This window comes from Chenopodium album, chromosome 8 (assembly GCF_948465745.1).
Source record: "Chenopodium album chromosome 8, dcCheAlbu1.1, whole genome shotgun sequence".
NCBI lineage: Eukaryota > Viridiplantae > Streptophyta > Magnoliopsida > Caryophyllales > Amaranthaceae > Chenopodium > Chenopodium album.
Window position 1 is genome coordinate 2,102,670 of NC_137841.1, and position 26,484 is coordinate 2,129,153.

At 33.7% G+C, this 26,484-nt stretch overlaps 3 protein-coding genes across 4 annotated transcripts; 1 reads left to right on the plus strand and 2 right to left on the minus strand.

Moving 5' to 3' along the window:
* LOC145555612 (uncharacterized) lies at positions 1-1,857 on the plus strand. Its single transcript, XM_081617353.1, has 3 exons — positions 1-170; positions 529-965; positions 1,389-1,857. Exons 1-3 carry the CDS (start codon positions 6-8, stop codon positions 1,825-1,827), a joined length of 1,041 nt encoding a protein of 346 aa, XP_081473479.1. The 5' UTR covers positions 1-5; the 3' UTR covers positions 1,828-1,857.
* A 2,280-nt stretch (positions 1,858-4,137) lies between these two features.
* Positions 4,138-11,692, minus strand: LOC145641545 (uncharacterized). The gene is made up of 5 exons (XM_081692382.1): positions 11,551-11,692; positions 7,397-9,386; positions 6,381-6,501; positions 5,576-5,635; positions 4,138-5,409 (listed from the first exon to the last, which is right to left on the minus strand). The coding sequence occupies exons 2-5, from the start codon at positions 9,301-9,303 to the stop codon at positions 4,447-4,449; spliced, it is 3,051 nt and encodes a 1,016-aa protein (XP_081548508.1). The 5' UTR covers positions 9,304-9,386; positions 11,551-11,692; the 3' UTR covers positions 4,138-4,446.
* Positions 11,693-16,663: 4,971 nt separating this feature from the next.
* On the minus strand, positions 16,664-23,302 carry LOC145641547 (E3 ubiquitin-protein ligase At1g12760-like). 2 transcript variants are annotated; one of them, XM_081692384.1, is made up of 5 exons: positions 23,148-23,302; positions 21,211-22,045; positions 18,830-18,955; positions 18,471-18,744; positions 16,664-17,362 (listed from the first exon to the last, which is right to left on the minus strand). In XM_081692384.1, exons 2-5 carry the CDS (start codon positions 21,876-21,878, stop codon positions 17,147-17,149), a joined length of 1,284 nt encoding a protein of 427 aa, XP_081548510.1. In that variant the 5' UTR covers positions 21,879-22,045; positions 23,148-23,302; the 3' UTR covers positions 16,664-17,146. The 2 variants fall into 2 exon arrangements, with proteins under 2 accessions (XP_081548510.1, XP_081548509.1); XM_081692383.1 differs by lacking the exon at positions 23,148-23,302 and adding an exon at positions 22,918-23,085.
* Between the last annotated feature and the right edge of the window lie 3,182 nt (positions 23,303-26,484).

Consider the following 26,484-nt stretch of genomic DNA (forward strand, 5'->3'; position numbering starts at 1 on the left):
TTAAAATGGGGGTGGATTATTACAATGTGTTACAGGTTGATAAAAATGCAACAGATGATGATTTAAAGAAGGCATACCGAAAATTGGCAATGAAATGGCATCCTGATAAAAATCCCATTAATAAGAAAGAAGCTGAGGCCAAATTCAAGCAAATTTCTGAAGCTTATGAGGTAATTAATTTTTGTAATTTAATCCTTAATTTTTTTTATTAACCCTTTTTATGATTGGAAATTGGGTCCTTAGGTAAAAATTTTAATTTAAGTTAGGTAATTATGCAAATATAATTTAAGGTATTAAAGAAATATTTGATCTTGATTATGAAAACATTGTTCAACATTTATGTATTTGCATTTATGAAGAATTCTTGTGTAAGTAATTGTGGAGATCAAATTGAGTTCTTTTAAGTTTTACCCTTTTGGTTTTTTTATGATTTTAAAGGTACGTCTGTAACCTTGAGACGAATCTAACAAGATCTCACTTAATATTCTTCTACGAACATTGTGTTTTGTATACATGGTTTATCTTTAGAGGAATAACACTAGGTTGTTTCAGGTTCTGAGTGATGAACAAAAGCGACAATTCTATGACCAACACGGTGAAGAAGGGCTAAAGGACATGCCACCCCCGGGCTCTGGGGGTGGCTCTCCCTACGGAAGCAGCAAAACCGGGTTCAATCCTAGAAGTGCAGAGGATATTTTTGCTGAATTTTTCGGTACAAGTCCTTTCGAGTTTGGATCATCACCAAGTACTGGTGGAAGAGCCAGAAAAAGATATTCATATGGTGAAGGTGGAGCATTTAGTGGGACTGAGAATATGCATCGAACATATAGTGAAGGCGGTACAACAACTGTGTTGCCTAAGAAACCGCCTCCTATTGAAAATAAGCTGCCCTGCACCCTAGAAGAGTTGTACACCGGATCAACCCGAAAGATGAAGATCTCTAGGACAGTAATCGACGCTAATGGGTATGGTACATTTCCCATTTTGTGCAATTTTTACTTGCATTGTTGTTATATACTTCCTCTGTTCACTTTTAGTTGCAACAACAGTAACCAGACTGTTGCGACTATATATAGGCAGAGTTTAACTAAGTAGTTGATTCTTTTTTTGTTTGTCTTGTTTTCGAGTGATATGCCTTTCCTAGAGAAATCTGCTTATAATCAAAACTTATAACATTTATACATGCTATTAGTTTGCAAGATTCAATATCTATTTTTGATATGCATTTGACTTTTTTTTACTATAGTCTCTTACCATTCCATATGTTTTCGAGTATATTACTTTAGGCCTTGTTCTCTTCAACTGATGGTTATGAATTAAAGAGATCGTTATTGATTAAACTGATTTTTATACTAACATATTCATTTGTCTGTTGGAACAAAAATCAGAGGTCAAGTACCCGAAACAGAAATACTGACAATCGAAGTAAAGCCTGGTTGGAAAAAAGGAACAAAGATCACATTTCCTGATAAGGGAAATGAGAAGCCAAACCAGCTTCCAGCAGATCTAGTTTTTGTCATCGATGAGAAACCACACGACGTGTACATTAGAGACAACAACGATTTGATCATGACTCAGAAGGTGACTTTGGCAGAGGCCATTGGAGGGACTATGGTGAAGATTACTACATTAGATGGTCGTAACCTCTCCATACCAGTTAAAGACGTGATCACGCCGGACTATGAGCTCGTAATTTCTAAGGAAGGGATGCCTATACCGAAAGATCCTAAAAATGTAGGTGATATGAGAATCAAGTTTGAGATCAAGTTCCCTACTAAATTGACTTCAGAACAGAAAAAGGCCTTAAAACGCGCTTTTAACAACTAATGATCAATCTTGTTGTATAATTTTGTAACATCTTTATAAATTACACCTTTTCTGTAATCTGAAAGTTCTACTACTCATACTGTCTATTTTTCTCCCATCTCTTCATGGCAGTCGATTTTTCGAGGAAACCAAGGGAGAAATTTTGTAGAATCTATATTCTAGTAGCTATGTTAGTTGAAAGTAGAACAAAATATTGCATCATAATAACTCAAATTATATATGTATATATAGTGTTGTTTTTCCAATTTATTGCATATTTGCATCTAATTTCATAAATAAGTATGTGGTTTTTTCATGTTTAAGTAGCTACCCCTGTATTTAAAAGGGTAAATTATTAGTCTAATGATAATTTGCCAATTACCTTGTTATTTGTAAACCTTGTATCATGTATAGCTAATGTGCTGATGTTAAGCCCTGATCTTTACCCTTAGGTTGTATAAATTGTTATACTACTAAGCAATAAAACAGAAATTACTTATCTGTTGATGCGTGAACCAAAGTGATAATAGCCGCGTCGTGGAAAACCACTGACCTAAAAGACGATTCCGCGCTACCTCCCGGTGCAGTAGACTAGAAGCGGTCGCCCTCCAGGATAAGCACGGCGCCGGAGTTTATGTGCACTCACAAACCCGACTGGAACTCAGAATACTTGCCCAGAAAACAGAACAGAAGAAACTCGTGTTTAGATAATTTTAGAGAGGAGAGATAACTGAATGTGTTGTATATATTTGACTGGGAAAAGCAACGAGTATATATAGGCAGAAGAAGGGAGACATGAAACGTAAAACGAGGTACGAATCTGGCTAAGAAAACGACCAGATTCATTCAACCAGTCAACAACGTAAGCAAGAAACAAGGAATTAATTAATCAGCTATAATCAAGGGATTAATGACTGACTTAATTCCGTAATCCCAACAGTCAGAAAAGAATATTCCCAACAGACAGAAAAGAATATTCCCAAGAGACATAAAAAGAATATTCTGTTTAACAAGGAAAAGAAATAAAATTCTTCCAAAAAGATAACAAGGACCCACGCCCGCGCATTCCCCAAGACCCAAGGCCCGAGCCCGACCCGACCCGGCATGCGCGCGTGTGTGTGGAATAACACTTAACTCCCACTCACTCAACTAAGTAGTGTTAAGACACTACAATATAAAAACAAGGAAAAACCTTTCCCCCCAACCAATGTGGGATTTTCCCCTTTCATTTGTTTTTCTCTCTCTCTTGTTTTCCCCATCCCTCTTATTTTATATCAAGAACTTCCAACATAAATATATTGTGAATATCGTAATACATTATCCTCTCTAATTTGACATGGTAACAGAGACAAAATCATTCTCTCTAATTATCCTCTCTAATATAAGACACAAAAAATAATTCTCTCTAATTATCCTCTCTAATTTGACATGGTAACAGAGCCAAAATCAATATAAACCCTAAAACTCTAACAAAAAAAAAAATCAAAACCGTAATACATTATTCATGTATCATTTTATGGCCCTTAAAACCGTAATACATTATTCATGACCATTTTCTTGTTGCATTTTTATCAACGAGATTAATCATAGAGAATACGCGCGTAATATTAGCATATAGTTTTGATACAAAGCCAATGCAACTGCTATTATGAGCAACAAAACAACACCAAACTAGGACATTTGCTTTACTCTTGGAAACAAGGGTTGTAAAAGACAAATTGAAGAAAGTGATTACCACTGTTTTAACATAGTGATCTTTAAAAGAAAAGGTTTAACGCATTTTACAGATATAATGAACTTCTAAAAGCACTTGCATACATGTAGAAGTGATGCATGAGTTGTACAGATTGGGTTTGATTTGTTCATGTCATATTTTGGTGATGAATCAATTGGTTCCAATTGAGTCATTTTTTAAAAAATAATAATTTCAAGTACATCTCAAATATTAACCTAAATAAATCATGTAATCAAAAAGAGATTCAAATTCACAAGGTTTATATTTTTGAGTAATGATTCTAACGAGAAAGGCTAATATATAAAGGATCTTGCTTACGAACGTCCACGGGGTGTTGGATAAGCATTTAGAATACTGCCTAAAATGGTATTAATTTGGGAAAGCGTGACAAAATCACGCATCGATCGACGTAATTAATGTTTATTTTAATTTAATATTTCTACTTTTAGCTAGCTTATCCAGACGCCCCTGAGATGTTCGATAGCTTTTGCAGGTTGGTTTTCAAAATTTATAATGGCCCTATTACTACGAAATAATAGATAATTGTATATTTCATAAAGATCATAATTTATCCTTCAAAATGGTACTCAAATAGATTAACCACTAAACTAGAGCCAATTTATGTCAAATTTGTCAATAATATCGGTACAAAAGGAAACAGAGGGAATATTCATTTAATGTGGCTATTTTGTTCCTTATGGCTCTTGTAGATCAAGTAGCGTCTAGCTCCGAAAGAAAGCTAAAAGTACATGGAAAAAATAAAACCTTAGTTGTACAACCCACTAACAGGACATACAAAGATAAACCTATGTCTACATTTACGTCTAAGTCTATAGACGTGCAAGACTTCTAAAACTAGTACAAAAAGAAAATAAAACCTTATTATTTACAAGTCGAAATAAAACTCAAAAACCCTTGTTATTAGAACCATTATTGGTTCTCCAATCCCTGGCTAGGTGACCAGAACCAGGCGCCCCATTAAACTGTCCACTAGGTAAGCTTCCTACATTGTTAGCGCCGTAAGGCCACCATGCTCCCTGCTGCTGCACACTCATAGGTGGCTGAAGAGGTTGGATAGGCTGTACAACTGGAGGCCAAGGCGGCCGCTGAAATGTCTGATAATGTGCCATATGTGGGGCCAATGCAGGATTTTGGATAGGTTGGGCTGCTGGTGCTAGTGGTACTGGGTGAGATGCTTGTGGTTGCCATTCAGGTATATCATCGTCATCATCATTCCAGGGTTCTGTGGGTATTCCACCACCACTACCACTACTCGTACCATTTTGTCCATATTTCTGAATCAATTCTCTCATTTGGTCAACCTGCCGAGCCGGGGCCCGAAGAAGATTATGATGCCGAGAAACTGTCCCATGACCTGGGACAGCATTCGGTTTAGGGAGTGATGAGGGCAGGTTAGGCCCTTTAGAGAAGTTAAACTCTGGTAAATCATCATCCTCCCGGTGACCAGGAGGGCCAAATCCAGGAGGCACATCATCATCATCTTCATCGGGTTGGGGGGGTTTAGAGAGAATAGGGGGAGAGGGGGCACTTCTAGGGGCAAAACCAACATTAGTCCTGTTCCTATCATCATTTACAGCATTTTGGCCTCCAGTGTGATTTTTAGTCATTTGTTTCTGATGAGACAAGGAGTTCGGTGAAATCACAGGTGGTGTTATTTGAACTTTTCGCCATACAACAATTCCAATTAGGCCATCATCGATATCATTTAATTTTTCAGTGTAACTCTTAGGAAGATGATTGATTATCATATCAACTGTTTTTGTGCGTGGGGGACACAGGTAGAGCTCCACTCCTGGAGCAGGCTCTGCAAATCCCAATCGCTCATCCGCTATGTAAGAATCAACCAACTGCAAGAAATACAGAGTAGGTGAGTATATAAAATTAAAGTTGTTATGGCCTTGTTGGACAAACTATCCTAAGAGAAGAGGGAGGGAGTGGCAATTAGCAAAGGAGACCCACAGCCTGAGTTAAGAAAATGCTGGAAGTCAAAAGGATGGCAGAAAATATTAGTACCTCAACAAGATCGGAGCGTTCACTATCCATAGCACCTTCCTTAAGTACAAAATGCGATACCTAGCAAATAAAAAGAAAACATGACATTATTACCATCAAACAGTTTTTGACAGATTATACAGCACAGGTTATATTTGGGTAAACAACACCAAAGATTATAATGTACAAAAGTGCAGTTTCAGTTATTTCAACATAAGCCTTTGGAGAGCTGTCTACAAGAGTTGATATTGACGCACCCCCCCACCCCCCCCCCAAAAAAAAAAAAAAAAACAAAAAAAAAACAAAGCCCTCCAAATAAATCAGGAATATATAATTAATAAAGGGGGCTGGAAAGTTGGTGGTTTTAACAGAAAGGTCACACAAACATCTAATTCGAGAAGCAATTGTCTTAGTCAGGCATACTAGACATTGAAACTATCTGGAATCAACTTTCCTGAAAGAGAAATGCCTATACACCACATAATTTTGAGCAAAAGCTCATGACAAAAAAACTGTTTCTTTGAAGCCAAAGACCTAAAGACTCAGGTCAAACGAAGGAATAATGAGACAGCATGAAATCAGCGCAAGTATAATAAAATTAACCAGGCATCTCAAGCAAACAGCATTAAACCTCGGCAATCTAAGAGCAGGAGCAAATCCCTAAAGTATTTGCTACAAGCCTAATACACGCTCTGCTTTTATTTTGATAAACACATTTCTGTTTATCTTGCTTTTGCAGTGAGAGAAAACTTAATATACAGATATTAAAAGCCATGTCAAGCAAAAAAAAGGCAAAGTTGCCTAAGAAAAAGAGCTTTGGATATACCATAATTGCCCGGCTCCTGGACATCGGAAGCGCTTGCAAGAACTTATCAAATGCATCAAGCCTAACCCGACCCTTGATGTCAAAGAAACCTGCCCACTCTTTAGTATTGGCTTTTTCACCACTGCAACCATATAAGAATAACTAGGATCAGTTAAATCACAACTTAGAAATTTTTTCAGCCTTAACCACACATTCATGAGAAAAACAGGTACTGGAAAATATGGGATGGAACATTGGAGAGGGGGGGCGGGGGGGTAGGTTAAACAGCCCAGGCAACTAATTATTATTATTAGCTAAGCAAAAGTCAATGACAATGACATCATCAAGTACAAAAGAACAACCTTCTACCCAAATTCTAGTTGAGCTTAATGTATTGGACTAAGATAAGCCATAGTATGTGCAGCTTCATTCCACAGCCCCATTGTTGGTTCAAGCTCCTCACCGCACACTCCCGGAAGACAAGATGTCAAAAAGAAACCAAACATAAAGTACACTTGGATCTACCAACAACATCAGTTCAGATGTAATTGTAATCACATGACTGCCATCTTGCAGGACAGCCATACAGATGTGCAGTGACAAAACTCAAACAGAGGCTTAATAAAGCAGGGAATCTAGACATGTAGAGATAATCAGTGTTTCTTAAAGCAACTAACCCATGTAGCATATCCTTTAAATATATGGTTTGGCAGGACATAAACCAGGCAAAAAACTTGTAATAGCTACATTTACTGGTTAAAAAGCTCATTTTAGAATTGGCAAATTAATCAGTGCAAAGAACCATGCAAAGTATTTAGTATTAAAAAATCTTTACCATATTCATCTCCAAAAAGGACAATTGCACTATTAAATGGTTTCATATAAAAAAAAATAATAATAAATAATAATAATAATATCATCAAGCAGACTCATCAATCATCCAAATTATGGATGAAAAAAATAGAATTGGATGCAATACAACTAATTGAGACACCAATAAGAAAGAAAAAAACATCTGAACAGAATGAGAAGCCAACCTTTTGTACAAGGCAACAAAGTTGGCCATGGAGGATATATTAAGCTGGAGTTGTCCCTCCCAAACACTTTCTTGCTTGGGAAGATGAACAGGATTCTTATCTAATTCCTTCTGACTGTCAGATAATTTCTTATTGGCTTCTGTAAGTTTGCTTTCCTCTCTAACTTGTTCCGTTTTCTGAGAGTTCGTCACAGGTTGTTTCAAAGGCTCTTCGGGTGACCTGGATTCAAAGCCCACCTCCGAGGTTTCCTTATCCATCTCAAGGGTGGAAGTCCTAGAATCAACTGGTAAATTCTCAAATGGTGGCTCTTTATTAAGTGACTCCATGAATTCATCCAAGGATACAATAGGAGGAAGATCTTTCATATCATCAACCATTAGTCCTTGCATATCAGCACCATCATTAGGTATAGTAAACTCACACTGATCATACTGTTCTACCTTGGTTGGTGCAACTTTAGGAGGGCGTGCATCAGACACAATGGTCTTTGAACGCTTTTGAGAAGACGCACTAATTTCAGGTGAAATTTCCTCAGAAGCACTGTTATCAGGGTCGAAGTCCACTTGGTATTCACCTTTGTGAGTTTTCTTCACCAAGCGCCTCATATTAACATCAGAATCAGGAAGGACTTTCATCTGATCAAGCTCTTCTGCTTTCGCAATTCGCCACTCTGAAAGTTCTTTCGAAGCTAGCTCCTCTGCTGTCATTGAACATAGACGATCAGGAGGTATATCACCTGACATAACCCTTTCTCGCAGCTCAGGATTATTACGATCTTTCAAGTTGAACAACAGTGATCTTCCCTTCTCTTTATATTTCTTATTTACACCACCAAATAATTTGAAAAGCTCTGTTTCGATTTCAAAGGCAAGAGAATCTGGAGACTGAATTGTTTTCTCCTTAACATTAAAATTTACATCCTCACGCATCGCATCAGACGTCACAATATTGTCAACTTCATTAAAGTTTGATATATGCGAAGTATCTGAAACCCATGAAAGACCATTCCCCTGCAAAAGATCATCTTTGAAAAACAGGCCATCACTAAACAGTGAATCATCACCAGCTAACATGGGATCAGAATGGAATTCTGTTCCCATAAAGCTCCATGCCTGATTGTCATCACTACATGTTTCTTTTAAATGGATTCCCAGTGATGCTTTCTTGTCATCATTGCACCCATCAGTAAGAATGCCAGAGGTACTAGAATCTTCACCCTTGAGCTCCATGTTAGCAGCTCCAGCACTTGATTCACAAACTATAGGTTTATGCTCTTTTAAGCCCTCCTGAGTATTTGCTTCAACCTCAATTTCTGTCTTCATCTTTCCATCTGAGGTAACCAGGGCCAGCGCAGAAGCTAAAGATTCCCTCAGCTTGGCCCTAACAGAATCATATGACTCTCCCTGGCTTTTTGGGGAGACTTCTGGCTGTGAATTTTTTTTTGAAACAGTTGACTGAGACTTATTCACAAAAGAATCCAAGTGCATCACTTTTTTACCAGAAGCACTAATCTTTGATGTGTTTGGCATAGGTTTTTTATTTATAGCAGAAGACACACTATGACCTTTAGCATTTGACCCCAGTGAAGCAGCTCTCTTGTTAGAAGCAATCTTTTGTAAATCCCAATTATCAGGTATTGGTTCAGTCGTCGCCTTCCGCTTACTTGGCACTAACACTTCTGAATGGCCTGAATTAGAATGCATACCCATATTAGTTGGCACATACTCAAATTGCTCATGCATATTACCAGATGTTGATGTTATTTTGCTGTTCAAAGGTTCAACTGCTCCCTCTAATGATTCTGAAATTGAGGAATCAGCTCTGCTCATAATTGAATTCAAGTGACTCATCTGACTATCAGGCAACGTTGGTAGAGATAACTGCCCTGAGACGAGAGTATTCAACATATTGGGCTAGCATATAAACAGATGTGCAATTTGTGCTTCACAACAGTAAATCCAAGTTTGCCACTGGAATGATGAAGGGCAGTCTGCAAAGACAAAAACATAATACTTATCAGAACTATGTATATTTGTAAATTATATAAAGAAAAAAATAATCAAATCAACAAAACAGCTAAAATAGAAATAGTTCTACAAAGAGCTTGGTCACAGGCATCATTTGGGTGGACAACAGAAATTGAACCCATGCAAGATGCATCCATAATGTAATTCATTGATGAACTTTGCTAAATCTGTTCCCTCCCAATTTACTTATAAATGAACTATTCATGATTAGTTCTTTCCTTGTGTGTGTTTAAATCTTAATTATATTCATAAATTATTTAGGCTGAAACTGGGATCTGAAGCAGTAAACCAAGTACCTACTATAGAGCAAGCAGCTAAAGTGCAAACACATGAAAACTATAAGCATTAACAGACAAGATATACAGATACTTTGAGAAAGAAAATCTACTTATAAATAAAACTAAAAGCCCGTACAATCACACTAGTCGATACATTTGTTGATAAGATTACCTGTTTGGCTGTTTAAAATATTGCGAGTAGAGCACATAATGCATGAAGCTTATCATCTAGTTAATCCCCACCTTTAGTAAAAGCACAATATCTAGAGATCTTAATAAATAGGATTAATGGGCATTGTGCTTGTGCCTACAGCAGGGCACAAAGCCACAAACTTCATATGCTGAATTACTTAACTTCTCACAAAAAAAAAAAAAAAAAAAAAAAAAAAAAAAAAAAAAAAAAAAACACCCCTACCTAGAACACTGGGTAGAGTGCTTTCTTAAAAATATATATGATATATCTTAAGTTTCAAAATGAGGCACGCTAATTTTTCAAGACCATGGAACAGTGTCAGGACCTGTTTTATTTACAACAGTCAGTAAGCTAAAATTGCTTCATATCTTCAATCATAACTACAAATGTGAGAGCTAAGAAACAAAGTCATATAAGCTAAAAAGCTAGCAATCATTCAAAAATATGTAATGTTTTGGTGAGGAAAAAGGTCAATGTACTAAAAAGTATAGGGGGGGGGGGGGGGGGGGGGGGGGGAATCGGGTAATCTAACACAATGGTGTATTTTATCAAAGGTGTAGATAATGTTATATCACACATACAGAGATACCGCTGCATATTCCATTTATTTGGAAGAAAATGGCGATTCTTCACACTATTAAAAAGTTACAATTCATTATAAAAGGAAATTACAAAAGGAAAAAAAATAAAAAAATAGATTAAGGATCCAAGCATCCCACCTCAAAATACCTGATTTAAGGACACATGAATGAGAAAACATTCTTAAATCAAGTCAAGCTTAATACCAATACCTAAAAACCCAAATCTGAATTTGCTCCAATTCTAGAAAAAAAAAGTACCAATTACCATAACAAGATATCTTTCATTCACGATTATAACTTCGAATACCCTAATTCACTGAAGAGCACAAATACCTTGATAATCCAATTCTAAATATATTTCAATTCCAGAAAATGACATATACCAATAACTTTAACAATTTTTATTTTGCTTCTAGATATAACTTCAAATACCCTAATTCACTGAAGAACACCAATACCTTGAAAAGGCAATTCTTCATACTTTATGTACTTCTGTTCACATAAACATCAAATACCAAGATTTATTTAATTACAAGCAATAACTTCAAATGTTCAAACACCCTAATTCACTGAAGAACACCAATGCCTTAAAACCCCAATCTACCAATGTTTCAATTCCAGAAAACAGCAATTAACAATCACCCCAAAATATTGCGAGCTATATATTCAACCACCAAACCTCAAAAACCCTAATTTCAGCAAACAAGCAATCGCCTTTTCTTCCAATTAGGCTATAAAACATTGAAAAAACCATCCCCTCAATAAATAAAATCATATTCAAATTCAAAAACTACAGTACAACAACCTCACAAAACATAATTAAAAATAAAAACCCAAATCAAAATACCGTCATCCGGTCAAATTAAGGACCAATAAATAAAATTTCATAAATTGCATTATTCAATCCCGAAAAACCCTAATAATCGAAAAAGTATTCTGAAATAAAACCGAAATAGAGCTGAAATCAAATCGAATCAGCAGAATAATCAAATTTAAACTAAAAATCGAAAAATTATCATTGAAAAGCAATAAAATTGAAAGCGAATTGATGGATAAATTAGGTTTATATGCTTACCGATAGAATGATTTTTCCCAAAGTGAAGTCGAAGAAGAAGAAGGAGAATGAAATTTGGGGAAAAGGAGAGAGAAAGTGAGAGAAGAAGCTAGAACCCTAAAAAATGAGAGATAAGAAAGAAAGAGAAAGCTTTTACTGTTGAGATTTTTGTTCCAGGAGTTTACAATTTGTGTTAATTTCTAACCTTTTAATTTTCATGAAAAATCAATTTATTATTGTCTTTTTATTTTTACAAGCTCTAGCTTTATTTTTTATGATAAAAAAAGTGGTCGTTTTTGGTGAATAGATTAAGGCCTTGTTTGGGAGAAAGCTGAAAGCTGAAAGCTGAAACTGATTAAGTTAGCTGATTTTGACTAGCTGATTTTATTAACTGATTTGACTAACTTATTGTATTAACTGATTATATAAAAGTGTTTGGTAAATAGCTGATAGCTTAAAGGTGATTGAGTATGTGAAATGACCAATAAACTAATTGTGGGGTAGGTAGTTTAGATAGGATTTTAAATTAAATGAGGTTATAAGTGTAATTTCACAATAATTAATGAATAAGCTAATTGAAAAAGCTCCTAAAATGAGCTTTTTCAAAAAGAGCTTATTTAGTGGAATAAGCTCTTTCAATAAGCTTAGTACCAAACACTTGTATTAGCTTGTTTGACTAGTCAATCAGCTAAAGTTAGTCAAATAAGCTAATATACCCCCAATAAGCTAACTACCAAACAGGGCCTAAATCTCAAAGCTGAATCTCATTATGTTAGCTAATTTTGACTGGCTGATTATATTGACTGATTTGAGTAACTTATTTTATTAGCTAATTGTATAAAAGTGTCTGGTAAATAGCTTATAGCTTAAAGTTGTTTAAATATGTGAAATGACTAACAATAAGCTATTTATGGGATATGTAGTTTAGGTAGGATTTTAAATTAAATAGGGGTATAAGTGTCATTCTACCATATATTAATGAATAAGCTAATTGAAAAAGCTTCTATTAAGAGCTTATTTAGTGGAATAAGATCTTTAAATAAGCTTCCCACAAAACACCTTGAATTAGCTTATTTAATACTGTAGTCAATAAGCTATTTTTTGCTCAGTAAATGGGGGAAAGCCGCCTCCCTCTTCTCTCTTTTCTCTCTTCTCTCTCCTCTCTTTAGGGTTTTAATTTTCTTGGCCGTTTAGGCCGGAAATAGTCTAATTTCTTCGGAAATTAGCCTATTTCCGACCCTTTTCTTCAATTTAATTTGCCTTTTTGTTATTTGATTGGTTTTGCTTTGTTTTGTTCTCTCCGTTTGTGAGAGTCTGTCCCAATTCTTTTGGGTTTTTCCCAATTTTTTGGGATTTTGATTCTCATCTATGGATGAGAATTTTAATTTTAGGGTTTTAATAATAATTGAGAAGGTGATTTGGATTCATATGGGTTTAGGGTTCGTCATCAACTCTACGATCAAAACATCAACGCAGATTGCGAAGGTCTCTACTTGGAAAGATGCAAAGACATCGAAAAACACTACTCGCGTCAAGTTTGAAGCGGTGGAGTGTGAGCTATGCCCGATATGCAAATTAGTTATGATTTTGATTGTAAAAGTTATGTTATTTTCTCTAGATCTGTGGTTTACAAATCTTTATTATTGATGTAGATGCCGTATGGCTATTTATTAATGATAATATTCTTCTTCTTGTAAAAAAAAAAAAGTTAATTTTGCTCAAATAAGTTGTTTACCAAACACATCCCTTGTAAAATACGGTTTTGACAAGTTGTTTATATAAAGTATTGGACAGTATTAATTCAAACGAAGATATAACTATGTATAAAAAATAAATAAATAAACTAGTAATTATTCATGTTAAAGAACTTTAAAAGACATTAAATCAACAACGTGAGTCAAAGTAAGTGTGTAAATAATAGAGTATAAAAGTAATGTTACGACAATATATATACTATGGGCATGTTCTCATTGACTGAACTCGGCTGAACTGAACTGAACTGAAATGAATATTTTATAAGAGAAGGAAATTAGGAGCTGAACTGAACTGAACTTCAACGTAAGAGAATAGACCCTATATGTATAAGTAAAAACGTTGGTGGAATTGTATTCTAAAAATACGAGACATTGTTTTTGTAAAAACCACCTATCATAGCCTTATAGGACCCTCGTTGAATTCTTATTACGAGTAAAAGCTGATATATGATGAATCTATAAAATCAGGAGGTGGAATAATTTTTTCACATATTGCTAAAATTTGTAAAACTTCCAAAAGAAAATTGATGACATCAAGGTACGTTATGCACTAAAGCAAGAATATTACAATAAAATTTAGAATATTTATAGATTTTTAGTGATAGGTGGGAGGAATTGAAACTAATATTCCAAGAAGATATATATACATATTCCTATAATTCTTGCTTTTTTGTTTTGAAAATCTTGGGTTTTAAAGAATGAGAATAAATTTCTTCAACTTAGAAAATAATTATTCTAATTAAATTACAAAAACATTTCTATGTATGATTTGTGTCCCATTGGTGTTCCACTAAATATGATTGGTTCTTAAAATATTTATTTGCCTTTTAAAATTTGAGAAGTGGGACCTTGTAATTATTACAACCAATAATATTAAGTGGAACACAAATGGAACATGAAAAATGGGACAGAGGATTTAAACCCGTATAAGAATAGGTGCAACTAGTATAGTTTCCGTGCGATGCACGGTTTAAAAATCAAAATTTTAATTTCATAAAAATATCCAAAGTCATATATTTAATCGATCATTATTTATCTCATAATGTTTGGAGGAAAAAAAAAACACTCAGCTCGATTCCTTAAACAGTCGTTTAACACTACTTAGTAAAGAATTAAGAAGAATATCATACATTAATAATACTCTGAAATATGAATAGATGATATGCATTAAGTCATATACAAAATACAGATATAAATAGAGTAATATTTTTATTTTCAATTATTTACCATAATTGAATTTAGTTACTTTATCTTTTGTGCTTCATATATGTATTTTTTATTGTTTTACTATTTTAAGAGAAGCGAATCAGAGACAGACATTTGACAGCTCCACATTGATCCACTTGTCATATCATATTACAGATATAAGATAAGCGAGACATAAAATGACACTTGTTAGTTCTCATTGATCCACTTGTCATAAATTTTTGCATAAATTTTTCTTATTTAATACTCCGTATATAGTACTACAAATATAAGATATAAATCGAACACTCAAAATTACCCGACCTTGCCGAATGCGACTCAAACACTCAAAATTGACACCTCTAAGATCCACATTGATTCGCTTGTCATAATTTTTTGGCACAATTTTTGCTAACAATTAACTTTTCTTCTTTGCAAAATGATTAATAAGTATTTAGCATTTATTTATCATATAATCTCAAAATATCCAAAGTCATATATTTAATCGATCATTATTTATCTCATAATGTTTGGAGGAAAAAAAAAAAAAACACTCAGCTCGATTCCTTAAACAGTCGTTTAACGCAACTACTTAGTAAAGAATTAAGAAGAATATCATACATTAATAATACTCTGAAATATGAATAGATGATATGCATTAAGTCATATACAAAATACAGATATAAATAGAGTAATATTTTTATTTTCAATTATTTACCATAATTGAATTTAGTTACTTTATCTTTTGTGCTTCATATATATTTTTTTTTTTATTGTTTTACTATTTTAAGAGAAGCGAATCAGAGACAGACATTTGGCAGCTCCACATTGATCCGCTTCTCTTTTAGTATAGTATATGATATATGATGGGGTTCTTTAACTCTCCAACTAGCTCTTGAAAGGGAGAGAAATTCAACCAAAAGGAAGAACCAACAACCTAGGGGGGAAGGGAGAAAGAGAGAAATTTGAGAATTTATTTTTGCATCAACAAAAGAGTTTTTGGGTATTAAGTAACTCTTCATGAAAAGATACTGTGAAAAAAGAATCTTGGCCAAGAATAAATTTAAACTCTCTTTATTGTCATGTGTTCATATCTCCTTGCTCGGCTAAGGCCAACCTAACAAGGACACCAATCATAACAGGTCCCTTATTAAATGAGGCCTTACATTTTTGTTAAACGTGTAAATGTGATATCATCGAAACACGTAACATCCTTTTTCAAAGGCTATGTTTGGCAACGATATCTAAAATGGAGCTGAAACTGATAAATTAGCTGAAATTAGTAAGGTAATTGAAATTGATAAGTTGCTAAAATTAGTAAGGTAATTAAAATTGATAAGTTGCTGAAATTAATAAGGTATTAGATTTCATTAGATGTTTGGTAGAACCATTTTTTTTTAGGTAGCATAAATTACTTTTAAATAATAATATATATTTTACAATAAAAAGAATTTAAAGGGATAACTAAAAAATTATAAACCTTAATTTGAGATTTCCACAAAAAAAAAAAAAAAAAAAAAAAAAAAAAAAAAAAAACCCTTAATTTGAAATGGTACTCTAATTAACATCTCAATAAAAGTCTTATAATTTGATTTAAGATGCTTATCAAACAGTTCTAGCTTAGTCATTTAAGTGCCTTAAAATTTCACTATCTTATCATTTAAGGTACCTGAAATGTGTTATCAGACATGGCCTAAAATTTCAAACCCCACATGTTAAGAGGCACGTTGTATATATTGACAAATAGAGCCAAGATGGTATTTACCGATTTAGTGTGCAAGTTTCTTAATTTCAAATATTATGTAATTTGCTCACTGGAATTAAATGACAAAGCTTTTTCAATATGAGTATTTCGTATGTTTCATGATTGCTTTATCTTGTGAAAAGCTATTGGCTAATAAATCTATTTCCAGTTTTCCACCAAACGAGGTCAATCTAGTGATTAGAAGAAGAAAAAAAAAGTCTTATAACATTCAAATTGGAGGTCCAATACCCACTAAGGGCACTTTGAAAGTTGGACTCCCCTTAACCCCTTGAACTCAAAGTTTCTAGCCCAGTTACTCAAGTTAGGTTAAACTATAAGAGATTCCAAACCGGTAGAGTAATTCTTCTTATTACATTTTAGATAATAATCTATATCTTCCATTTCTTATTTTACTCGGTTTACACTCAAATTTTGAAGAAAATCTATAAACTTACAATACCAAAAATAAAAAGACTTTATATACATTTCTCCATTGTAGTTTTTCCATAGATTTTCCTCCGAATAACATACACAATCTTAGAGATCCGGAGTTTTCTACACTTCTAATTTTCCAAACACATTGTAATTTTAAAGATAGCATTATACAATAATGAAATTGTGAACCAAATAGCTTTAGAACATGGCCAATCATCACCAACAAAACAGAAAAGGTGTGTATATCTTACAAAAGGTAGACTTTTTCAACTTTTTTCTTCAGTTTATGAACCAACTCTAGCTATCAACACTGGTCTAATTAAGACATTATGATACATGACAGCAATGGAAGTGAAACCGCATGATAAAACCTCCAAATGACGGGGTGCTTCTTCGAATCATGCCAGAGAATGGCTCTAATACTTGAATATAATATAGTCTTGGCGCTGATGTTGCAGAAACATAGGGTGGTTTGGTCATATCACAAGCCAATGCCTCCTCAACTGCTAACTACCCTACTCTCAGCTCGTCGTAGGCTGGCTGTTGCCCCAGCAAGTGAACTGAGCAAAGACTCACCCACTTCGTTCTTACAAAGGGGGCAAAGTGCATTAATCTTGAGCCATTTATCCACACACTCCTTATGAAACAAGTGCGTACATGGCAACTCCCTAAGTTCATCATTGTTTGCATATTTCGCCAAGCATATGCAACAAACCTGTAAGAAGAGAGGACAAAGTCATAAAACTGGATCTGGACAATCACCAAACCAGGCATCACAAAACAAGAATAAGATCTAGACCCATTTCTAGTGTCATTGTGAGGCAATTTAAGCTTTGTACTGCTATATACAGAGCAAGCAATTTAGCACCCAAGAATAGATATAATTTAATCATGATTCAGATATTTAGCTTCAGCAATTAAAAGGAACTTAGGAAGTAGCTAACTACATCTTATGTATCATAGAAAGGTCATCCTTGGCTAATGGCTAACATAATTCTTCTTTTGGCGTAGATGGCTGTACAACCAATAAATAGAAGAACGGACAAAGATATTGTTAGATACTGGGGCTTATAAGTTAAACATGCAGACTGTTTTGTTTTAGTCCATCTAACTAGATCGATTTTAGTTCAAGGTGCAGTGAGCCACTTATGGCTTGCACATATCAACTCCTTGTACTGTGTTCCAAACCTGTCTACATAATTAGACAAGCAATCACATGAAAACTGATACTATGCAAAACTATTGGCAATTAGAATTTACACTTCCAGTTCATTAAAAGCAAGAGATTGTAACAAGGTGAATAAGCCAGTAGCTAAGTATCTAGTCTAGACAATTGAATAGAGCATTCCAATAATAAAATTTCTACAGTAGTCATTATATAGCAGTATAGCTCTTCGTTGTCATGAAAACTTTTTCCTGTTTCTGTTCCTGAAATGCATCTTTGTAATCTTGAGAAATTTTTTTCAAGATTTACAGCCACCTCATGGTTATTAACTCACGCAAAATTCAAACCGCTGGAGATCCATGTGCAATTTTTGGTTTTCATTGATCTATTTTCATGCTTTAAAAGTCACTTAACTTCAATTTCTACAATAATATTATCAAAAAGTGACTTCTAGCTTTACATAAAAATGCATTGTATGTTTACGGCCATTTAATTTAAAAGTTTCTACTTTCCTACTTTTCCTGACTTACCTTGGCAGATACCCATTTCCTGTTTCTGTTTTCATGACATATAGTTCACAACTACTAAGAAAATAAAGCAACAGAATAACAAATTACAAAGTATCATGGCTGGTAAGGATTGGCCAGAAAGCACTTACAGCATCTTCTCCTGATATTACGCGTTCCTTCTCTGTTCCTGCAGCTACTACCCCAGCCTCATTACCACCGTCATTGTGTCTGTTTTTCTTTAACTTATATTTGTAGATTGGAAGAGCATTAATTGACTCCGATGTTGCTCCTCGGGTTTGGTTTAAATCTTCCCTAAAGCCTAGTACAGATATTATACATGGAAGACAGCAGCAAATTGTTGCACAGAGAATAAATGGCATAGCATATCCTATGCAGCTGAAGATGAGGAACACTATACATAACCTGATAAGAGCGAAACTTTCTGAGTTAGTAACTCAGACAAAGCGGAGAAAATCTACGAAGATCAACCGCAAACACGACCATTTACCTGTACAAGTTGGGAGCTTCAGTAGAAGAAGCATGACCCCCAAAGATCCACACATTACCAACCACGAACCAGATTGCAAAGAAGCAATCTAGGGCCATCTTAAAGTACTCAATTGAGACCTTTAGCCTGTAGCACAAGGAAGTTCACATAAATTTCTTTTGCTCTTCTAAAATATCACTTGCAACCAAAAATAAAAGCACCAGGAAAAAAACAAAAATCAACCAAGTAATTATGTTATTAGTAAAGACTAAAGAGTACAAAGAATCAATCAAGCTTCGGGACCCAACCTCTCAGAATACTTGCAGAAGTCCAAATTGTTATCTTGTTACATTAGCAAATTTTACAGTAAATTAATTTAGGGTGCCTAAAATGAAATCAATTCACCATAGAGCACAAGTAAAAAGAATGAATACATCCGCAGTTCCAAAATAGTAGTATGTGTATGACTTTTGTAGTCAAACCTTGTCGACTTCAAAAATTGTTTTCTATCATCATATCTTAGGAAAAGCATGAAATACACAACGCAGACATACTTCTACAAAAATCAAGCAAAAAAATCTTCTTTAACACTAGTTTTGTATTTTAATGTAATAGTTATTTAAGTCCAGGTTTCCTAATTTAGAGCACAGTTTGTGAAGATAGGACAGGTAAGCAATTCATTTGGCATGCTCGAGTATTATACTTGAGTGTTTGCATATACAAGCGTACAATTTTATTAACAAATGCCGTACATGATAATATGCAAATTAATGGACTAGCTACAGAAGGCATTAGTCCTGAACAAATTTGGCACAAAAGGCCACAGAGAAGCATGGCACAGAAAACCCAGGTCTATGAAGCTTAATTAAGCTATATAGTCTATATTAGTCAGTCGGGAAAAAAAATTAAAATTTTTTTTTAAAAAAAAAAAATTAATAATTTTGCATCATCACACCAGTTTTTTATGAACATTTGGGATCTTTAAGGCTCCAATTTCTGTTTTTGCGCAACTAGAGGTTGAACTTTTAAAACAGATTTGTTATCGCAACACTTTTACTTTTTATTAAAACATGCAGCAATGATGGTTTGGAAAGTGATGCTGCTATACTTATCAGTTATCAATAACAAATTTATTTAAAAAGTGAAGTTACATGGGCAAAAGATCTAAATTTTGGGTGGTAAATTAGAGTTTTCAGATCACAAACCAATTGTCAAGTGGAAGTTATCCGACTTTCATTCTAGCTCTCTAAGAAGAAGCTTAATTGGCAAGTAATGGCCAACATCTTGACCTCATGCAACAATTTGCCCTATACAGGGAGCACAACAAGGAGGTCAAGTGTTTACAATGGAAAACATATAAACCATGTGTGTCTCACAGAAAACAGCCACCTTGCAACTTACAAGGATTACAGTGGGCATTTATTGTCATTAAGAGCACTTTCTGGTGTGTTTCAAAAAGGCTTATTTGCTGTGGTCACAGCAGCAAGGCAACACTTTTGGTACCAGCCACAGCTTCCAAAAACAAGATTTGAAACAGTTCAAGTTCCAAAGAATTCAATTGCAAAGAAGGGGCCACATCAGGATTTCCACATACATCAGAAGAAAACTGAACTACTGAAGTAATATGTTATTACAAAACCTCTTAAGTCTTACCTATACAATCTCAACCCCTCTTAATAAATGATAACTGGTTTTTTAATCACCTTAATGCTTTAATTTTTAGCGATGCTCAAGGAAAAAAGATGATTGCTTAGTTGCTTCATTAAAGCCCTTAGGGCCTTAAAATTGAAAAATAAGTGCCAGGACCAAATTAATGTGATTATGTGAAGTCTAATTGGCATTACCCAAGAGTGTAGGAGAGCATCCCTTTGAAGTAGATGGTCCATCTCCATATCAATTTACTCCTTTACCAATACCACCCCCCAACCCCCCCCCCCCCACCCCCACCACCCCCCACCCCCCACCCCCCACCCCAAAACAACAACAAAAAACCGTTTGCTATTATCCAAGTCATATTTCTTAATACAGAGAAGTCAACGCACAAAAAGCAGGCACCGAGCTAAATTTACAAGCTGAATCCATGTACATGAATAGTAACATAAAACATGAGAAATTTAACAGTTCAATATAAAAATACTACTCTGTATATGGCATTAGTACAGTAGTGCATGATCTGACAGTTTTCGAACGTACATAAAATTCAACATTGTCCACAATAGGGGCCCACATGTAGGAAGCAAGATCAAAAGGAAAAGAGCCAGCATAATGAATAAATGAATAGATAGTCAGCAAAATAAATACTAGGACAATAATTGATCAGTAATGTATAAAGCATATCAGCAATGGAAAAGAGCATTATAGATTTTCAAACATAGGACCAGTGTCAAAATTCCAATCATTACCTGGCATTTCCCATTGCGACACTTAAAGCACTTGCACTTCTGTTGGAATTACTGGTATGGTTATCATCTTCTATAACTTGTGTAGTAAGAGAAGATGAATGTCCAACAGCTGGATTACCATTAGAAGAAGGCTGTCTGGATGGTGAAACATCTTGTTCGGAAGATTGGTTACGATGAAGATAACGCCAATAGAGAAGAGGGAGAGTTGCAACACACCCTGTAGCATAGCCCACAATCCAAGCAAATAATGGAGTCCGTGGATGCTCGTGCCTCGACAAAGATAATACTATGATAGAAGCCACAATCTGACCTAAGGTGAGAGCTAGTTCAATAGATATCCACAACCCTGAATTTAGTGGGCTTCTGCGCCTTCGGCTATGACCATTCCCTCTTCTGCTTGATGAATTCCTGGAGGTTGAAATGTTGGAAAGAGGAAGTGAAAGCTGAGAAACGGAAGCCCTGGCACTACTTGAAGGCCTGTCTTCAGGTTGAGTAGAGTCCAACTCATTAGAAATTCTATCATGAGCAGAACCAGAAGAAGCCGCCTCTAAACTCCTCCTTATGTCAATCACATGCTCATTCTCATTTCTTCTTTCTGGTTGCTCCATCAATAACGGGTATTTATCAGATTGGCTATTACATTGATAATCTGCAAACCGCAGGTCCATTCAAGACAACCGATAGAAACGGGAGGAATGAATGCATGGAGATTCGATTTAAGACCATAGAAATCAAAATGTTCACTAATGAGCCTGCCTAATGCGATAACTTGATACCACCAATAACAAGCTATTGACTAGTCTAAAAGGTACACTGAATCTTAACCCTGGTCCTTCTGTTAATAGAATCAACAAACAACACTGTCAGACACTCAGACTTAAAATCTCTGTTCTCTTTCAATTGTAGAAATTTGTTCAATACATGCAATGGAAGCCTCTATAAAAACCTCAAAAATTTTAAACAAATTAAAGAACTAATAATCCAAGAAATTATACAATTTCACCCAGTTCAGCTTGCTAGTTCTCAAAATGCAACCCTGTTTCTAATTTTTACACTAAATCAGAACCCAAGGCAGTACAATTACAAGCAACAGATGCTAAACTACTCAAATTCCCCCACGAATCCACAACCACGTACCAACCGAGTAAAAGGCGCAATGAAGAGCTCAAGTTTGCTCCAATTACCCAGTTTTACAAGAATTTAAGGGTCACAACACATGATATACAAAACTTAAAACAATTAAAGAGAGAAAATAACCCATAAAATTTCAGCAAAATCATCAAATGCTAAGCCCAGATGATTACACCAACCCAGAAATTTTCCAAAATTGTATTTCAGCAAAATCACAAACAAGAAGAAAACCCCACAAAATAGATTAAAATCAAAAACTACCCATCACAGTAAAATTAATCAAAATCACTTAAAATTCTCCCATAAAAAACCTAAATTCAAACTTTGACTAATAATCAGTACTAACCCAAAATGAGTCAAACAAAATCAACACACTGATTAGATTCAAAATCCCTAAAAATACAATCAAACCCCAGAAAAATTAACAGATTTAACTTAAATTTCAGAACTAAAATTGACCCAATTCATATCTCAATACAGTATAATTAAATTTTCAAAGCAGCTTAACAAACACAAATCTATCCACCTACCATTATCATCATTATTTTAGCTCAACAAAATCAAAGAAAAACTTACCATAAAAATGCTGATAACAAAAATTAATGAGGATAATAATTTTGCAGTGATTTTTTATGGGGTTTTAAACACCAGGGTTTGATTTTTTTATTTATTTTTTTTCTTCTTATTTTTAATTTTTTTGGGAGTTTACAAGATTTACGCAAATTCAACAAATGGCAAAAATAAAAAAAAAAAATAAAAAGGAAAAAAGTAAAAATAGCGTCAGCAAAATTATTCTTTGTGCTTACCTATTTTGCTTGGCCGCGTCGTTTTGGAATATACTTGGACTAACTTTGTGTGTCAGTCAGCAAGAGATGCACATTAATTTCTTTGATTTTTCAAACATTATCTTTTCTTTTGCTTTTTTTTTTAATGAAAATAAAGTTTATATAGTAATAAGGTGATGAAAATTGAAGAAAAAATATTAAAAAAAAAAATCGTAATCTTATTGATTTTTAAAAAGAGGTGGAAGAAAGAAATTTCAGTGAAGTTTCTGCTCTAAATCGTTTTCCTTCTTACTGTTTTCTTTTGGAAGATACTTCCTTTTTCTTTTGAATATTCGTTCACGTGCTTGAATATATTTGTTAATGCATAATTTAATTTATTTACGTATATTTATGAATAATTATTTAGGATAGTAAATGAAGATAATTCATTGTATCTCAAGTGATTATGTATTTTCTTATACTACAAAATTTTAGTTATATACCGAAGTATAATTTAGCTTTTGCATGATTTTGAGAAGTTTAAGGGCGTGTTTCGCATTAGCTTTTTAGTAGCTCCCCTACTTAACAAAAAAAAAATATGAGTTTTGGCAATATTGTGGTTGCGATAGTTTTTAGTGGGAGCGGTAACTTTTACTCCCTCTGTTTTTTTTTTTATTATTATTTATTTGCATCATTTTGACCGGCATAATTGCCGAAACGCAACTTTGACCATTAATATCTTTAATTGTTAATTAGTAAAAATTATAACAAAATTATATTATGAAACTAGACATTATGACGAATCTACTGATACATTATATAATAACAATTATTTATTTTATAAAGGTGAAAAAATTAAGTCAATCATGGTATGTGTATAGTGTAAAAATCAAAATGATGCATTTAAAAAAAAACGGAGGGAGTATCAAAAGTTTAAAATATTAGCATTTGAAGGTAGAGATAGTTGTTGAAATTTTTATCTATACTCTTTTTATATGTAGCAACTGGTTAACCATTACTTTGTCAATCACTCATACCTAAATTATCTATCTTCACATCTAACAGCTACCTACTCAGCTAACAGTTACTTTCACAATTATATTTTGTCGAACAAGTCCTAATTAGGTGAAAATTGGATAAATAAAGCACAACCTTAAAAGATTTTGTCAAATCGTACTACTCTATTAAAAGTTGCTAGATTTCAAATGTGAATACTCCCTTCTTTAATATGGGAGAAGTACTCTCTTTGGCCCTTCTTTAGTGATCTATTTGGGTTTTTTCACGAGAATTAATAAAGTTGTACATTCTTTAAAACTAATTATTGGGAGTACAAATATGCATGTGAGATTAGAGAGAGATAGATAGAAAGAAAAGAAGAAAATGTAGTTGGTAGTGTTAAAGAGAGGAAGAGATAAAGTGTTGTGAAATGATGTTAAGAGTACAAAAGAAAATGATGATAATTCATCAAAAAGAGTGTAATATTGTCAAAAAAGTACACACTTAAAACAGAAATAGATCACTACTCCCTCTGTTTCTAAATACTTGCTCTACTTTCAATTTTAACCGTTTTTAATACTTACTTCATTTCCTTATGTGGAAAGTTTTTACTATATTTAATTTATCTTTATCACCTAGTGGACCCAACATAATCATATTTTATTAATTTCATATTATTTCTCCTCTAATTCTCTCAACTACTTTTGCTTTTTACAGTTTTTATTCTTCCATCTACCCCACTACCTCTATAATTTATTACTTTCTCCTAAAACTCTGCGCATAAAAAAAAAATGGAGCAAGTATTTTAAAACGGGGGGAATAAATTTTGACTGCCAAAAATAGAATACAGGCCACTAAATAAGGGACGGAGGGAGTAGTAATTAAAGCAAATTAAATTTTTAATGTTTTTTTAGTAGAAAAATGGAAGGCTTTTTGACTTGTTTATTCATTAATCAATCGCGCACATGAAATGATGTAATAATAAGAATTTTTTCAGTTTCATACTCCCTCCGTCCCCGATTGATAGTCACTTTTGCTAAAAAAAATCACCGGAATTAAGGAGAAATAAAGAAAATACATTGAAAAAGTAAATTTACATTGGGTATGCAAAAAAATAGAGAGAGAAAGAATTAAAGTACATGGAAACGTTTAATTTACATGGGAAAGTTAAATTTGCACAAATATATTTGCAAATGTTAAAGAATTTTGGTAAAAAAAAATATTAATGGTACTTGAACAAAGCAAATGTGACTAACATTTTGAGTCACAAAAAATGACAAAAGTGACTATCAATCAGGGACAAAGGGAGTATTTGTCAACTTTTTTCTTTCAAAAAAAAAAAAAAGGATTTGTCAATTTTTTTTATTTTAATAACCTGGATTTGAGTAATCTAATACTCCATTTGTTCCTATTAGTTTTGACTATATTTTTTACTAATATAAATTAGTTAGATGCTATTGTCCATTATGTTGTTAGATTAGCGCATGTTCTCATTGACTGAACTCAGCTGAACTGAACTGAACTAAACTGAACTGAGCTGAACTTAACTGAATTGAATTGAACTGAACTGAAATGAACTGAAATGAATATTTTATAAGAGAAGAAAATTAGGAGCTGAACTGAATTGAATTGAACTGAGCTGAACTGAACTGAACTGAACTGAGCTGAATTGAACTGAGCTGAACTGAACTGAACTGAATTTCAACGTAAGAGAATAGGCCCTTAGTCTTGATGCATGTTTTTAAGTATTTCTCCCTCCATTTTTAAATATTTGGTCCATTTTGTCCTACTTTGACTAATGTTTGTGATTTATACATAAGAAAAAAAATATAGTCTCGTGAGTACTAGTTAGAAACGTCTCAATGAATAGATTATTAATTTTCAATTGTTAGAATTTATACTTATTGATAGTTAAAGATATTATTGATAAAAAATTTTAGCATATGCATACATGCCCAAGAAAAATGGAGGAAGTATTTAAAACAGAGGGAGTAACTAGTTATTAGCCTGAATGATGCCTCAAATTACTATAACACTAGATTAGCCCCATGCACTAACAATGAATTAAAGTATCTTTAACATAAATTGAGAGGACCACACAACTACTCATTCAAAAAAAAAAAATTGTAAAAAAAAATATTCATTAATGATTAGGAGAAGATAAATCTAAAATCTTTCAAAGTAAAAGATCCAAAAGGATTATTAAATGAGAATCACCCTAGGAGAGTATGAGTTTAATGGAAAGAAAGGAGTAACATATTTTAAAAATCAACAATTAACTTAAAACCAATAAAAATTATTAAGAATTCATGTAGTCCACAATTAGACTCGGTTCATTCAAATTTCCTACGAAAATAAGGGCAATGTTTCTTTGAGTTTTAAT

Coding starts and splice junctions, on each gene's coding strand:
- LOC145555612 (XM_081617353.1), top strand. CDS start 6: ATGGGGGTGGATTATTACAATGTGTTACAGGTTGATAAAAATGCAACA. Junction 171..528: donor AAATTTCTGAAGCTTATGAG/GTAATTAATTTT, acceptor GTTTATCTTTAG/AGGAATAACACTAGGTTGTT. Junction 966..1,388: donor ACAGTAATCGACGCTAATGG/GTATGGTACATT, acceptor AACAAAAATCAG/AGGTCAAGTACCCGAAACAG.
- LOC145641545 (XM_081692382.1), bottom strand. CDS start 9,303: ATGTTGAATACTCTCGTCTCAGGGCAGTTATCTCTACCAACGTTGCCT. Junction 6,502..7,396: donor TTTGTTGCCTTGTACAAAAG/GTTGGCTTCTCA, acceptor ATATGGTTGCAG/TGGTGAAAAAGCCAATACTA. Junction 5,410..5,575: donor AACGCTCCGATCTTGTTGAG/GTACTAATATTT, acceptor TATTTCTTGCAG/TTGGTTGATTCTTACATAGC.
- LOC145641547 (XM_081692384.1), bottom strand. CDS start 21,878: ATGGACCTGCGGTTTGCAGATTATCAATGTAATAGCCAATCTGATAAA. Junction 18,745..18,829: donor GAAGCTCCCAACTTGTACAG/GTAAATGGTCGT, acceptor CGCTCTTATCAG/GTTATGTATAGTGTTCCTCA. Junction 17,363..18,470: donor TAATATCAGGAGAAGATGCT/GTAAGTGCTTTC, acceptor CTCTTCTTACAG/GTTTGTTGCATATGCTTGGC.